Genomic DNA, 15,440 nt, shown 5'->3' on the forward strand with positions numbered 1-15,440 from the left:
AAGACAACATTAGTAGTCAAGCCAACAGAAGATAAAAGGTTTTAATGGGGTTATCTTTGAATACAAGTTGGTCAGAAAACAAATTTTATTAAATTGCAAAATTCCACATGTGCAGGCCAGCTGTACCTAACTGAGATGACAATTTCTTCCTGTGCATCCAGTGAAGTTTATTTCAGTTTACTTCTATTGAGCTAACCGCTTCTTGTCAAAGAAGTGCATTAGTCAGTGCTGACACTGAGGGTGAATGAAGCTTGGAGGCACAAGGTCATCACTGAATATTATCTTGGATTAAACCGCCAAACCTCACTCTTTGCAAGTCCTCCACCAGTGGCATTAGTCATTAGAAAGGTCGTCTGTTATCGTATCTGCCTGAAATCCATCTAAAGGCCATCCTGAGGTGGACAGGGCAGGAGGCCAACAGAGAACTTTCATCAAGGGTAAAACCGGGAATCTATATAAGACTTTTAAAATCCTAACTGACTATGAAGAGAAGGCATCACACAATTAACCGCTGACTTTTAACAGACTGCAATGACAGAAACATGATGTTCAGTTTTGCTCTACTGACCAAGCTCAAGATCGTGTTCAGATTTTTATACATTCTTGTTATAAAAATCAAACTAACACTGGTCTGACGCTTCGCCTGGAGGGAAGAGAAACCTGAACATGTTCCTGGCATTACGTGAACAGCAGCAGAATTGATGCTGCTACACGGACCTGCTAAACCCCAGCACCTTGCTGAGTACTGACCTTGAGCATGTCTGTTGCAGTGAAAGCTGAGGCGCACCATTTAAGCACCGGCCCATTCAGGACAAATCCCTTGGAACGTGTCGGCCTAGAAATCATGCGCGCAGCCTTAACACGTGTCCGTTTGTTGGAAGCAAAAGCACGATTCGGACTCGTGAGAGAAATGGAGGGATTCAAGAGTGAAATATCATAAACCTTTGACTGTACTGTGTGATACTCTCTGATCACCATTGTTCTGTTGAGCGTATTCTTTTTTGTATGTTTGAAACAGGAAAGAACGCTGGAGATTTTCAAGTGCTGTTGAGCCAGATCTCCAGGAGATGTCAGCAAATATCTACAGTAAGTACAGTAGACATCTGCTCTTCATCACAGAGACACTGTTACAGATGGAAACATGAAAGAACATCGCCCTCACTGAGAGCCAGAGAGCCTTGAGATGGATCTATGTATAGTATGTATATGTTTAGACTGCATAATGCTACTTAATGGAAAAGCTCCAGGGACGACAACCAACAACAGCCCTTTTCCTCAGGAACAATTTCATCTGACCCTTCTTTTAATTATATTTAAATGAACAGAAAATGTGATCTGATACTTAGAAACACCCGGCTTGCTTCAGGCTTGGCTGCTTTGCAGTTTCCCCATCCTATATAACATTTTCTCTACAACACTTGCCCATCCCCTCCAAAGCCTCACTGCTGAAAACAAGAGCATAATTACTACAGCAGGTATCAGCAGGCTAACCTGCTGTCAGGTGAGCACAATACACCAGCGCCTAACCTGTAGTTGTAAGACAGCAGCGTACTGTTTCTGTGGGTCCAACAATAGCATCTACTCCCCTGTGGCAATGCCAGGCAGTCGACTCAGCACAGCGCACAACAAAGGGCTTCAGAGCTCATCAAACTCAGAACCTCCCACAGAAACAATGCTACATATCAATTTAACCCCAAATTCTAGGAAGGGCAACAAGCTGTGGACTCAAGCAGCTTTTCAATTTAGGCATCAGTAGGCAGGGCCGCTTCCGGCAATCTAAGCAAAGTTCATCTGAGGAAGGGTTTATGCCCAAGGCAAGCCTGTGCATCCAAACATTAACCCCCCCCGCAGAGCTTTTTATTCTGACTGAGCATCGTGGCCAAATTAAACTGACAGAATGGATCATGAGTGTTTGGGTGTGTATGTGTGTGAATGTGTCTGCGTAAGCTAGCCTATACTCTGCAACCCTGATGCTCTCTGCTGCTCAGAGGGATATATACTGTGTGTCTCGCTGCTTTGAACTTCAACACAAACAGTGCCAGCAGTTGCCGAGCAATTACAGAAAGCCTGCTCCCTGGGTCTGCCTTTGGAAAACTACACAATGTTTTCCCTTTTTTTTTTCCATTTTGTTTTTCGTTTGGTCAGAAAATGACATAATAAAATATGAATGAGAAATATGGTCGGTGCTGTGGTGCTCTATGTCTGCGAGGTCCAGGTGGTGTGGTAAAGACAATCCGTCTCCTGACCGCGGTACCCAGCTGGGATGCTGAGGGCCAGATGGTCTGCTCACAACAGGTAATCACAGCCAGCATGCTGATACACTGACATCCACACAAATGGGTTACCAGAACTACCCAGAGCATTTGGGATGCTGTGATAGTACCCTGCCCTGCCAGTCTCTGGGGCTTTTTCTATTGAGTCTAGCACTGGTGCTGTGCCGTCCATGTAGTGAATAATGAACAGAGCTTAAATACAGATTTTTTTTTACTTTCATTTCTTAAATGGCAAGATTCTTTTATTCATTTTATAAAGAACCCCACATTCAGAAATTCCTTTTCACATACTTCATTCGGTACCAGAGATGTAATGTCAAAAGATGTTTCACAGAAGTTTCTGTTTGTAAGGTGAATATCATTAAGTTGTGCCTTGAAAGTAATTTACAGAGAAGGTCAGATCCTGGGGCCCAGGTCCTGTTTTAATACACTGTTCCCCTGCAGAGGCAAGCGACTTTAATACTCCTCCTGGTTGAGGTTTCCTCTTGCATGCATTCATTGAATTCATTATTTTGAAAGGTTTGGGGTATTATTTATAGTGATGGAATAAAATGTTAAAAACTGTGTACGTGGCATAATAAGGGGGTCTTGTAAGGAGTGCCTTTTGCGCAGTGCTTTCCAGATGAGAAAGCTAAACTTTGGAGTCCCCGTCAGGAAAAGGTGGTGCAGGTAATGTGAATTTTATCATACATAAAGACATAGATTCAGATTCATGCAGATGGTCCTGTTAAGAAAACTACAAGGCCAAAGTATCACCCAAAGCTACTGCATTCATCTTTAATGAAGCGAGGGAGTTCATTATCATTATGTATAATAATCAGATATTAGCAATAAGAGCTAATGCCTTGCTGTCAGCTTACTTTAGATAAATCCCTCCAGTGTGATACAAACAGCTCTATATTGCACACACCTCCCCCGGTGTCTAACTTGCTCCCCTCCCCACCCTCCCTCTTTGCCTCTTTCAGCTCACTGAACTGAGTGAAATGTCTTTCCGACTAAATGATTTTTTTTTTTTTTTTTTTATTGCACGGTGGAACGTTGCCATTGGAGACAACAGCCCCCCCCCCCCCCCCCAACACACACACACACACACACACTTTCCTCTCTCAACAGTCTACAGCATTAAAGCTGTGCTAACTGGTGCGCTGTCACATGTGTATGTGCGCGTGATCGGTGGTGTGTGTGTGTTTCCCTCGTTCTGAACCGTTAACACTGTCAGTATGCTGCAGGTGCCCCACGATGAGAGTGTCTATATACAGAGCTATCCTCCTCCACCTCCAGTCTCTACTTGTACGCACATCCTGCATGCAGCTATCTCCTCTCCTCTTCCAGGTTTTCCCATTCGTGTCCTCCTCCTCCTCCTCCTCCTCTTCCTCCTCCTCCTCACTGGCTCTCTCTCCCGGTCTTCATCCTCCTTCGTTTGTTTAATCCTTTGCTACTCCTCCTTCTCTGTCATTCCCCCTGCACATCTGAGCTCCAGTCTTCTTCCTCCTCTCTATCTGGCTTTTTTGCTGAAGCGCTGGGGCTTGCAGATTGCTACTGGTGGGCATCTTCGCTTTAAGGGGAGATAATAACCACATGACAAATAATATGAGTGTTTTAAAAATAAAAGGAGATGAAACACAAGCAGGGGGCCAGATGGAAGAAAGCGCACAGGGCAGGCAAGCCGTGCTCCATTTTGCATTTAGGCAAAACGCGGCCACAATAAAGAATTCATGACAAAGTGGCTGAATAATTACACACGATTTAATGCACAGCAGAAAGTCAGAGAGCTTGGTAAAAAAAAAAAAAAAAGTTGGGTTCAAGCTCCTTCTGTCCAGGTAAAGTGTCTTACCTTCCATGCCTGAGTCAAATATAGACTATGTACATCTGAAATGCTCAGGGCTTTGCATTTTATATATAGCACACCGCCTGGAATGTGTGACAGTAGCTCCACCACTTCTTCTGCCTCCCGACCCAGCAGATTAAAAGAAGACAGGAACTCGAGGCTGGATGATACATATCCTTTATTTCCATTATCATTGCTTCAGTCACACTGTTACTTACACATTCACCGACATCCTGCGACCTGGTACAGCTGTCCTGACTGAAACAATCGCCCCTGACTGAACCCCTCACTCACAATTCTCAGCATTAACCAATAAAAAAGTAAACCTCTTGAATAAATTATATATAAAAAACAACTGAAAATCAAAAAGAATACCAATTCGAGAAAGATAAATACAGCATAAACAATGTTATTTCATCATTGTTGTTTTTGACCACAGAGATAAACAATTGCTAGGTCTCCATTTAGTCGTCATTAGTAGTATTAGTATCAAGTTCATTGTCAGATTTTGCTTAAAGCATCACTTATATAATTTTTCATTGCATCAAGTTGACATCATTCATGTTAATATAAGCATGCAAACATGTTTCCCCATGACCATTCAGAACTGCACTAACACGAGAAGACAGCGAGAGAAAGAGAATAGAGAGGAGGGAGGGAGGAAGGAGGGAGGAGGGGTGATACAAAGAAAGAGGGCAAGATGGAGGGATGATGTTGAGGGAGGAGGGAAGTGGGTGAAAAAAATGGAGTGAGAAACGGATAGGTAAGGGGGGGGGTGGGTGGAGCGGGAGGAAAGGTAAGGATTGCTGGAGGAGAGAATGAGTAATCAGACAGTAATCAGACAGACAGAAACAGAAAAGGGAGGGGGGGGGGGTTGTAGCAGACAGGGGGAGGAAGAGAATAAGGGGATATGCCGGTTCCACTATGAGTTTTGTAATCTATCACCAGGCAGTAACACAAGGGCTAAATAGGGTAGACACAAGCAGAGAGAGAGGGAGAGAGAGAGAGAGAGAGAGAGAGCGAGAGAGAGAGAGAGAGAGAGAGAGAGAGAGAGAGGCTGGGAAACAGAGAATTATGGGGCCTCAAGACCAATGGATCAATACCATATCTACTTATACAAGCTGATCAATAGTCCCCCAGCTGACAAACCCCACAGGATACTTGCGGGTATGATGCGGGATGTGTCACCTCCCGAACACCCCATCGAGCACACCGGTAAGTCCTGCCTGCCCTGCACTTCCACGATCCAGAGGTAAAGAGAAATAAACTAGATCCCTCCCCGGAAACAAGCACACACACGCACACACACACACACACACACACACACACACAGGCACACACACACACACGCACACACTCACACACACACTCGTGTGTGTTTGCGTGCGAGAGGATGAGAGGGAGATGGCAACGATAGCAAATACAAGTAGCTGTAGTGAGGTGTTGTACTGTTGTTTTTGCTGAGGTTACAGTAGTAGTTGTAGTAGCGGTGACAGACATGGCTTTATAAGTCTGTATCGTTTTACACAGGAAGTGCACAAACTCCAGGCGCTTATTTTCTCACAACACCTCCTCCCTGTTGTCTTGCTTTAAGGGGATCTAAGTTTGTCATGATCTTTAGGCCGTAACAAATGAGCCTCCGATGTTTTTTCTTTTTTCTTCTTTTTTTTTTTTGTTTTTTTTTTTTGTTTGTTTTTGTGTTCCTTCTTGTAAATTTAATCAAAACACACCCCACAATTTATTTCCCAATCACTGTGCCATCTGTTTTTTTCCCTCGGACATACAGTACACAAATTACTGAAAGAAGTACACGATCAACACAGTTACTTACATCAGGCAAAGGGTTAGAGAGGAGAGGAGGGTTGAATGATTGGCAGCTGATTTCAGAGACGACATAGACAATACAAACTAATGTCTATGAAAGACAGTGTTTCCCCAGGCACGTATAGTACACACACACACACACACACACACACACACAAAATGGCTCCTTGTAAAGACACAGGACAGAAGACACATTTGGCTCCGAGACAAGCATTTCAGTCTGTGGATGCCAGGATTTCGGGAGGGAGGGAGACAGAAAAAGGACAAGGGAGGCGGTGAGCACAGAAACGTGTCACACACACTTACACACACACAAGGTCACAGTGACACACACACAGGCACACACACATACACACACATACATACACACACACACACACGCACAGACGCGCACGAATACAAAACAAACACGCCCACAAACACGGAAACACACACTAATAAAAGCAACACGGACGTGTGTGTCCTTCGAAAGTCTTGTCGGAGACATGATGTGGACTTGAAGAACATTTTTCTCAGTTGAAGCTGGACGATGACTTCTTGAGATAAGAAAACAAAAAAAGTCCTGGGATGATAGAAAAATAAAACTGAGTGGTGATATCCTTCCCTGTGGGTTACATCCTCCAGAGAGTGCACTCCAGACGGATGCTGGTCCGACCCTAATCGCAGGTTTCATTCAACCCGTGTAGTCCTACAGTACGAAAAGTCCGCCACTTTGGCCGGAGTTCCGGGGACGATCAAGCAGTCCATGTCACTCAGAAGCTTATACCATCTCATCCTCAGTGGACTGTAAAAAAACGGCATGAATAAACTCCTTTCCTGATGGTTATATGTATAATGTATGACACAATAGACACAGCAAAATCATTAGAAAAAATAAAAGTTGGTATTTGATGAGCACCATGAGGACTGTGACGAAAAGCATGAGGAAGAGGGACACATTTCAAGGTTGCGTAACATGCTTAGACCAATGAGTCTGTCCTCATTTTTCACTCCTCTGACATCAATAAAGACCACAGGATGCTTCGTCGTCTTTCCTCCGGCGACATTAAGTGAGATAAGTCCAAAAACCAGAGGGTGTGGAGCCTGGAGAAGGCGTCCAAAATGGCCCGGGAGAATCCTCCATGGATGTTTTGTCCTGCTAAGTACTACATGAGATGTTTTCCTATACAGTACAGCATATACTGTACATCAATGTTGCAAAGAAAAATATCGACATAGTGATTTTCTTCTTTTATAGTCTGTACAAGGGTATGAACCTTTGGTCCTGGTTGAAATGACCCATTCTGTGATGGCTTTCTTATTTTCTTATTTTTTTTATTTTTTTGTTTTTTTTGTTTTCAGGAGAGAAAAGTTTGTCACATCACACTCCTCCTAGATGAAATACTACACTAATCTGAAGCACACATGAACTACGCACATACTACAAACTCTGTGTGTATATGTGTGTGTGTGTGAGTGTGTGAGTTATGTCTGTGAGTTCCCTTGCTATATCCCAAATTTACACCTGATATGAGCCCTACTGTACTGTTTAATGTCTGCATGGGTTTGTAAATGTGTAGTCTGATGCTCAAAGTGTTGCTTGTGGTAGATGGTTTTTTTTTCCCCGGCTTGGCAAAGACAGCACAGGTTTTTGGAGGATTCATTAGCTGGAGCAAAACAGCACTAGCAGTTGGACACTAGCAGTGTCTCTGCGTCTCTCTTTCTTTGATGGAGAGAATTATTCACAGATGAGAGGAAAAAAGGAAAGTCTGGAGCTGGAGAGATGATAATGACCTGAGGAAAGAGGGAATAAGGGAGAAGAGGCAGATTAAGCAAGAGAGAGACAGCAGGGGGGCAAGAGAATATATAAACAGTATGCAGTACTGTAAGTTTGGGGGGAGGAGGGGGGGTGATGCATTACATAAGCCATAACATCTAGATTATACAGATGCTTCTGCCTTAGAGGTCCTACATCTGACAGCTCCGCAGCCTCCACTTTATCACACACTCACAGTCAGGTCATGCTTTTAAAGCCTCCACCAGTTTCCTTGTGTAAATCTGACTAGAGAGCATCTGCTGCTATGTATGTGGATGTGTACTATACTTTAAGATTCCAGTGCAGTCTTTTTACAAGCAGAAATCAAGGAGCTGCTGGATGGCTTGTGGAATGATTGTACAAATTGCGATACACAGTTGACTAGAAAATAATTGTATGTGTTAAAATCATGCTGTTAAAAAAAATAAAGTGAGGATAGGCTCACAGTTTTAATCGGAGTGAGGACTGTCCACCACGATGTGAGGCTTAGGGGAGGGTGTTGTAACACTCTTCGACACAAATGTACCAATTGCTTTTTCCTGCAGGGGAAAAACAAATGTTATTAATGTCAAAGCATTATGACAAAATGAATCACTTTTTACGCATTCTGTTGAAATAAATGAAAATTTTAATGTGATGACTTTCTTTTACCACCACTAGCCTATTGCTATTACTACCTATAGACTCTATATAAAGATGGACGCGGCCTCTGTGACTTCAGCCACAGATTTCTGAAGAGCAGTTTTGAAGCTCAGAGTGAGCTGCTCTGCTGTCGCCATCTTGGCAGTGTCTGACCCCGCCTAACTCCTGGCTAATCCTGAAATGGGCAAAGAGGTGGGGCTTTTGTGGAGCACTTTGGTGCATGCCTTCAATTATACATAACTTTAAGCTGTAATAAAATTTCTATAAAAATATTCACCCGTACAGCAGTCAAATTAGCTATAGAGACCAAGACTGTTTTTTTGTACCAGGTTGTAAACATGTTTATTTCTGCTGTAAAGTTGGGCATTTTAATATGGAGGTCTATGGGGATTGACTCACTTTTGGCGCCAGCCTCAAGTGGCCATTCAAGGAACTGCAGTTTCTGGCAATTCAGTGTTTGCTTCAGTTTTCAATCACAGAGGTTGCCGCATTTTACTGTAAAGCTCACTAATTGTATCACATTTTTTAATATGTACAAAAATGTGTAACATCTTGTTGTTTTTACGCAGGGTTAGCTAAGCTAACCGGCTGCTGGTGGCGGTAGCTTAATATTTACTGTACAGATATGAAAGTGGTGTTGATCCTCTCATCTAACTCTTGGCATGAAAGCATGTTTCCCAAAATGTCAATTGTTTCTTTAAGTACAGTTTTTCAATATGTAGTAATATTTCAAAGGAAAATATTGTACTTGCTTCCCAACTACATTTATTTGACAGATATAGTTAGTAGATACTTTGCAAATTAAGGTTTTACTTACAAAACGCATTTCGGCTTCTAATATGATTTAAAATATGATAGATTAATTACCCAACAGTATAAAAAGTAATGAAACTTTGGTGCATATACAGCCTATTCTCCATATTGGGGATATTTAATTTGATAATTATATGCATTATGCTCTTAATAATGATTTTACATGAGCACTTTTACTTATAATGGATTTTTATTTTCTATTTTGGTATTGCTTCTTCAAAGTTAAATACAGCTAATCAGTGCTACTCCTGCTACTGGACCCTTACCTCTACACTACTGTCACTACTGCTATTCTTCAAGTATCCCCTCTGCTGCTTCTAAAGATAATCATTGTATGATAAAAATAATCATTTTGGTTATTATGCCCAGCACCAACAGAAGAACAGAACATAACATATGTGGTATGAGATCATACTTGTGACACATGAATGCACACACACACACACACACACACACACACACACACACACACACACACACACACACACACATACATTCATGCTCACACACACGTGAACACATGATAATATGCTCATTACCTCCACAAGCTGATGCCAGTGCTCTATTGGTTTGCGTGGATTGGCCAGCATGGCTGCCCAGTGCTCTCTGCCTGGACCCTCGGCTTCACTGCCCACACGACACATCCCTATAACCTCGTTATGACCAATACTGACACGCAGCGAGGGATGAGGGATGGAAGCAAGGACAAGAGAGACAGAGAAAGAGAGAGTGAGAACAGAGCAGAGAGTAGGAAAGGGATGGGGGGGGGGGGGGGGGGGGCGGAGAGAGAGAGGGAGAGAGAGTAAGCATATAAAAAAGCAGAGAGAGAGGGGGAGACAGGGCTAGCAAGAAAACAGGCACGGAGGGTCTCATTTATCAACCTTGAGTATAAGGAAAAGAGTACAGCAGCCGAGGAAGGATATTGAATAGCAGCTCACAAATACACCCAGCCCCTGTATAAAAGCTTGATGTGAGCGCAGGAGCAGGCACAAGCAGAAACATACAAGAGCACACACCTATAGAGACAGCAAATGGAGGGCAGACTACATAATAGGGAGGTGGTGCATCCATACACAAACACATCAACCGGCCATGTGCTGCTGCGAGAGGCAGACAGACAACCACTGGCAGGGTTACACTTCCTCTTTCAGCATTAGCATAAATCATGACTATTCATGAGGTGCCCGTCTTTGTAAAACAGGGAACGTCCACCAGGAGGCTGACTCATGAGGGGGGGGCTCCCCACATCGTGTTCAACACAGCCGCAACACCATCAAAATGTGACGACCACAAAGCAGTAGCAAGCATCGCGCTGCATGTACAAACTCACACACACACACACACACACTCTGTAAACAGCACACTTCACAGTAATGATCAGTTTCATCTTAAAGCCCCCAGAGCATGCAGCAGTGTAACGGCAGCTCCGCTCACCAGTCATAGTCCATCACTGCAATGATGATGGATACACTTTCTATATTTTCATTGGGAATGTCAAACACCAGCGCCTCGTTGTACGTGGGGTTCAGCGTGTTCTTCTTAATGGAGGTCTTCCTCTTTTTTAGCCGTCGCCCGTCACAGATCAGAGAGGCTTTCACGTACGGATCTGAAGGAGAAACAAAGACAGAGAGGGAGAGAAAGATAAGGGAGACGGGAGAGGGGGTAAAAAAAAAGGGAGTATTGGGAAAGAAAAAAAGAAAGGGGGAAAGGGAGGTAGGATAGGAAGCAGCGAAGTAGAAAGAGGAAGAAAAAGACGGGGAGACAGGGAAAGCGGGGGAGGAAGCAGAGAGAATAAGATAAGGGGGGGACTCTTGCAAACACTGTTCGGTATTATGCTCACAGGTATCTGCGTCTGTAACACATAAAAGGCATGAAAATCAAGTCACCTTGGCAAAGCTGGATTAAGAATACAAAGGGAGAAAAGCAGCACAGGTTGAATCACTTCAGTTATCCATTCAACATGTGCAGCTCAGTGACAGCAGCCAGGGAAACACACACTCACACACTCGCACACACACACACACCCACGACTCCATTTTTATGCTGCAATTTTAAGCATCTTTCAGGCACCGCAATCATCCCAGGATCACCGTGGCAATAATAACGGCCTGTGGTCATTATCATCTGAGATCTCATTTAATCTGAGAGGACACTGCCGTAGCAATCACCAAGTCTTTAACTGAAGGGTAAATAAAGAATAAAACCTGTACATAATGCCTTTGTTAATTCAATATTAGCATTAGCAATTCTTGATATCAGTCTCATGGGTAAAACTATTGCTGTTTTTCTCTATTTCTACAGACATACACTAATGGAAACAAATTTTTTACTGCATGTTGTTTTTGCAACAAATGAACTTCACAGCCTCAGGTTCTATATTCATAATGTATAAACTCTACTTCTGTTTCTTGAAGGAAAAAAAAAAAAAATCTCCCCTCAGATTCTCTTACATAGTTCGAAACAATCAATCTTGTGATGCTCATATTCATACCAGGATTTATTTAGCAAAGATTTATAGTCATTTGCGCTTCCCTCAACATGCTTCGTCTGCTTCTCCTTCAGGTGTTGATTTATGAGGTTTTGAGAAATCACTCCCTGCTAAACCTCTGCGCGCAAACTTGTTGGTTTTACTTGCAACAAATGCAACATATAGTATCTTGTGGCTGCATTGTTTTCTGGTTTATTGAGGGTGCTATCACTGGGAAAGACTTTTTTTATTTGTTGCTAAATGGCGTATAAGTTCCTCTTCTATTTCAGGGAACTGGCTCCGTGTTTACTAGTGATGTTATATATGAGAAAAATGTCTCTACACGGCTTCTCGCCAGATCAGGAAAGCAACGCGCAACACCAATCGCTGTTATTTTTAGACAGTGTTAAAACTGTTTTCTGTCACATTTTTTTCCCTCTTAAACAAGTTTCCCGTCAGGCTGCTGCTCGCTGGAGGTCTCGCAGCAGCATGACATGTGAATGTGTGTGTGTGTGTGTGTGTGTGTGTGTGTGTGTGTGTGTGTGTGTGTGTGTGTGTGTGTGTGAGAGTGTGTAAATCCTTTACCTGAGAAGCCAGTCAGGTCCATGGCTTTGAGGTTGGTGGCCTTGATGACTGTGGCGGTGAGCCTGCCTGCAGTGGGTAGGTAACACAGCGAGAAATTAAGCTCCCCGAGATCAGCCTTCTCCTGTGGGTCAACACACACACACACACACACACACACACACACACACACACACACACACACACACACACACACACACACACACACACACACAGGAAATGGATCAGAAATGGAGCAGGGACTAACAGATATAATAATAATCTTTTTTTGATGATCGTCTGTTGCCTGGAAAGAGCTACAGTAAATCTGATGGCGGGTGACAGCAGGCGCCCTAATGTGGACAGGCGGTGTTTAGGCAGAGGGGAAGCGCCGTCACTGTAAATGAATCATACGCCAATCTGCTGATGGCCCCGAGCGGAGGAAGGTGTTAAGTAGAGGTGACGATTCTCCGGGCCTTTTTTTATATCCCTCCCTCCGCTCCCATCCACTGATCCTCTCGCAGCCTCGTGGTCTCAGTGGCACCACAGTAATGACACCGGTGGTATTCAGGTCACACTGTGGCGTGATGACTCCTCACTGGCTTTGAGCCTCACAAATCAATACTTCCCCAAGTGAAACACTGAAATACACTGAGAGGCCCGATGTTTTAAACTTATTCAATAAATGAAACGCCCATGCCAAAAAAATTTTTTAAAACTTTGCTCTATCTAATTTGCTAATAGCCGTCTATGAATATTCCATATAAATCTGCTTGGACACTGCTTGATATAAAGTTTGGATGTGGCCAGCAGTGCATTTCCAGTAATCTATCTGAGCTGGTTTTTCACTTTACCAGCCTCTGAATTAATCTACACTGCAGGCAATTTCCAGTCTGCACAACTTCTGTGCATCCTCTCTTCACAGTACGAGTGTACATCCAGGATCTTCAGATAACACACAATAATGCAAAGGATTTTTTGAGTCACATTAAAAGCAGCAGAAGGGGGTAATATTTTGGATCTTGAGAAACTGAAACCGAACCACCACGGGATAGTCAGTCCTGAAATTTTAAATACCTGCAGCACCGCACTTGGAATATTTGAATTTATATGGTTTAAATTCTTATCTCTGAAAGTTTTTCAATCTAAAAAACCAGATCAGTTTTTGAATTCTAAACTGTGGTATCTGAATTTCCCCAGTCTGAGCAAGCTGATACTTTGACTTTGACTTGAATTTTCTGATACAAAAACAACCATATAAATACCATATAAATTCAACAGTTTTTTGAATATTGAACACTCATATTTCTAAAATTGTAGAGCCCCCCAAAAAACCTAAAATCATGCTTTTGCCCAAATTAAAATGGCCTTTTGTTAATTTGCTATAAGAGGTGAACAGACTATACAACACATAGCAAAACCTGCACATTGTTTACATCTTTAAATATAACATATTTGATCATATGAGACATATGCATGTATATCCTTCGTCCAGGGCACATTCTGCACATCCTGTCAACAACAGCTTATTCTCATAGTTTCTTTATATTCTCAGATGCACTCATGTGTGTTTATATTTACCATTTGGCTTCATACTGCAATATTGCAATTTTGTATATTTCATTGTTCTTGTATTTTCTCTTTCTTCCAAGCTATAATTCAGATTCATTTTCATAATGTCACATTTCTACTTAAAATCCAGAACTGAAACTGTCACCTGTGTCATGTTCGATATGCTCCATCCCTGGTTCTAAATCTATTTCTCACGGCTTTGGCCCAACAATTTGCAGCTGCAACGGGCCCTGACATCGCCGCGAGGCTCATTCAAATTTCATCTAATCTAAATTGGGCATCTCCTCCAAATGAATGTGATCATTCTTGGTTGTTTTCTGCGGCGGCGCGTTGTCCTTACCGCAGTGCCCTCCACGATGTCCCTCCACACAGGTTTGTCCCCGCTGCCCTCGCTGAAGTCCAGCAGGTTGTCCACCACTACCTGGCCGATCAGGTCGTGCCTGGAGAAGCGGTCGAAGTCGTACACGGAGAAATGCAGCTTCCTGGAATGTAGCTCATTCAGCGGCACGCCGAACTGAAATGTCTCGTTGAACACTGGGTTTAAGGTCTTTCTGTGAACCTGAGAGAGAGAGAGAGAGAGAGAGAGAGAGAGAGAGAGAGAGAGAGAGACAGAGGGAGAACTCTTGACAACACTTCACATTAATGCCTGCAAATTACAGTGTGAATATTCTGTACAGATGGGACACCCATGTAATACTTAGTTTGGTATCTACTGGAAGGTTTGAGGCCATTAGGACAGGAAGTTATCATGAGGTTACAGAGCTTTAACATTAGGCAGTTAACAAGACACTACTCCATTTTACAGTCCACATACCCTCACACACACGCGTCACAAAAAAGTAACCTCAGCTGACATTACACATGCATGTGAAAATGTTGGTAAAACATAAAGAAAATTAATGATTCATTTGTTGAATTTATGAATATCATTACCACAGTATTCCATACAGTGTATGCTATCCACTAAACCTGAACTTTAGCATGCGTTTTTGCTTTGTGTATTTATATTTCCTTAATTGTTTATGATGGTTCAGGGGACTGACTATTTCATCGCTACAGCTACAAAGGTGCACGCTTTTTCACAGGCTTATGCTTAATGTTTTGTTCCCAAGAAACAACAATAATGTACGCTATAATGATATTAATAAAAATGAATTCTCAACGTTAAGAAAGTTTCTACGTTGTCATTTCTGAAAGTATGTTTTGTAAATGTGTCATAATTTTAAAATAATTGTTGACACATTTTTCCTTGTTATCCATTTATAATGCAATTATCAAATAGCTCCTTAGTAAAGTTAAAAAACAAATTTGTCTCTATTGGTTCCCTGTAAGTATTTTCATTGATACAGAATAATGACACAGTGATTTGTGTGCTGTAATCTAAAGCTTACCACATTTATATTAGGCCCCAGTTTGTGCCTTTCATGTAATCATTTGTTTTTACATTTGAGATTTTTGCATTGATGCCTTGACAGCTCTGAGTTGAGGTTTTCTCAGAGATAAATCCAAGCCAAGAAACCACCACTTGCTGTTTGACAAGACTTAATGATATTTTGAAGGCGCGTCCAGAATCCTTAAAGACGCTTGTGATTTGAAAAATATTCCTCCGGCTGCAACAGTCAAGTGGATTTCTAACCTGTTTCATGTGCATCTTTATTTCCTCAA

General features: G+C 42.5%; 1 protein-coding gene across 1 annotated transcript in view; it reads right to left on the minus strand.

The window, feature by feature from the left end:
• Positions 1-6,287: 6,287 nt before the first annotated feature.
• The window catches only part of syt3 (synaptotagmin 3), a 31,181-nt gene continuing 22,028 nt past the window's right edge, over positions 6,288-15,440 (minus strand). Inside the window, exons 8-13 of the mRNA XM_022739453.1 lie at positions 14,116-14,334; positions 12,228-12,348; positions 10,610-10,781; positions 9,715-9,844; positions 8,166-8,259; positions 6,288-7,698 (exon numbers count right to left, since the gene is read on the minus strand). Of these exons, the coding sequence (XP_022595174.1) occupies positions 8,170-8,259; positions 9,715-9,844; positions 10,610-10,781; positions 12,228-12,348; positions 14,116-14,334 (732 nt within the window). The 3' untranslated portion in view covers positions 6,288-7,698; positions 8,166-8,169. The remainder of the gene's footprint in view (positions 7,699-8,165; positions 8,260-9,714; positions 9,845-10,609; positions 10,782-12,227; positions 12,349-14,115; positions 14,335-15,440) is intronic.

The sequence above is a fragment of the Seriola dumerili genome, unplaced genomic scaffold (assembly GCF_002260705.1).
Source record: "Seriola dumerili isolate Sdu_G_001 unplaced genomic scaffold, Sdu_1.0 BDQW01000044.1, whole genome shotgun sequence".
Taxonomy (NCBI): Eukaryota; Metazoa; Chordata; class Actinopteri; order Carangiformes; family Carangidae; genus Seriola; species Seriola dumerili.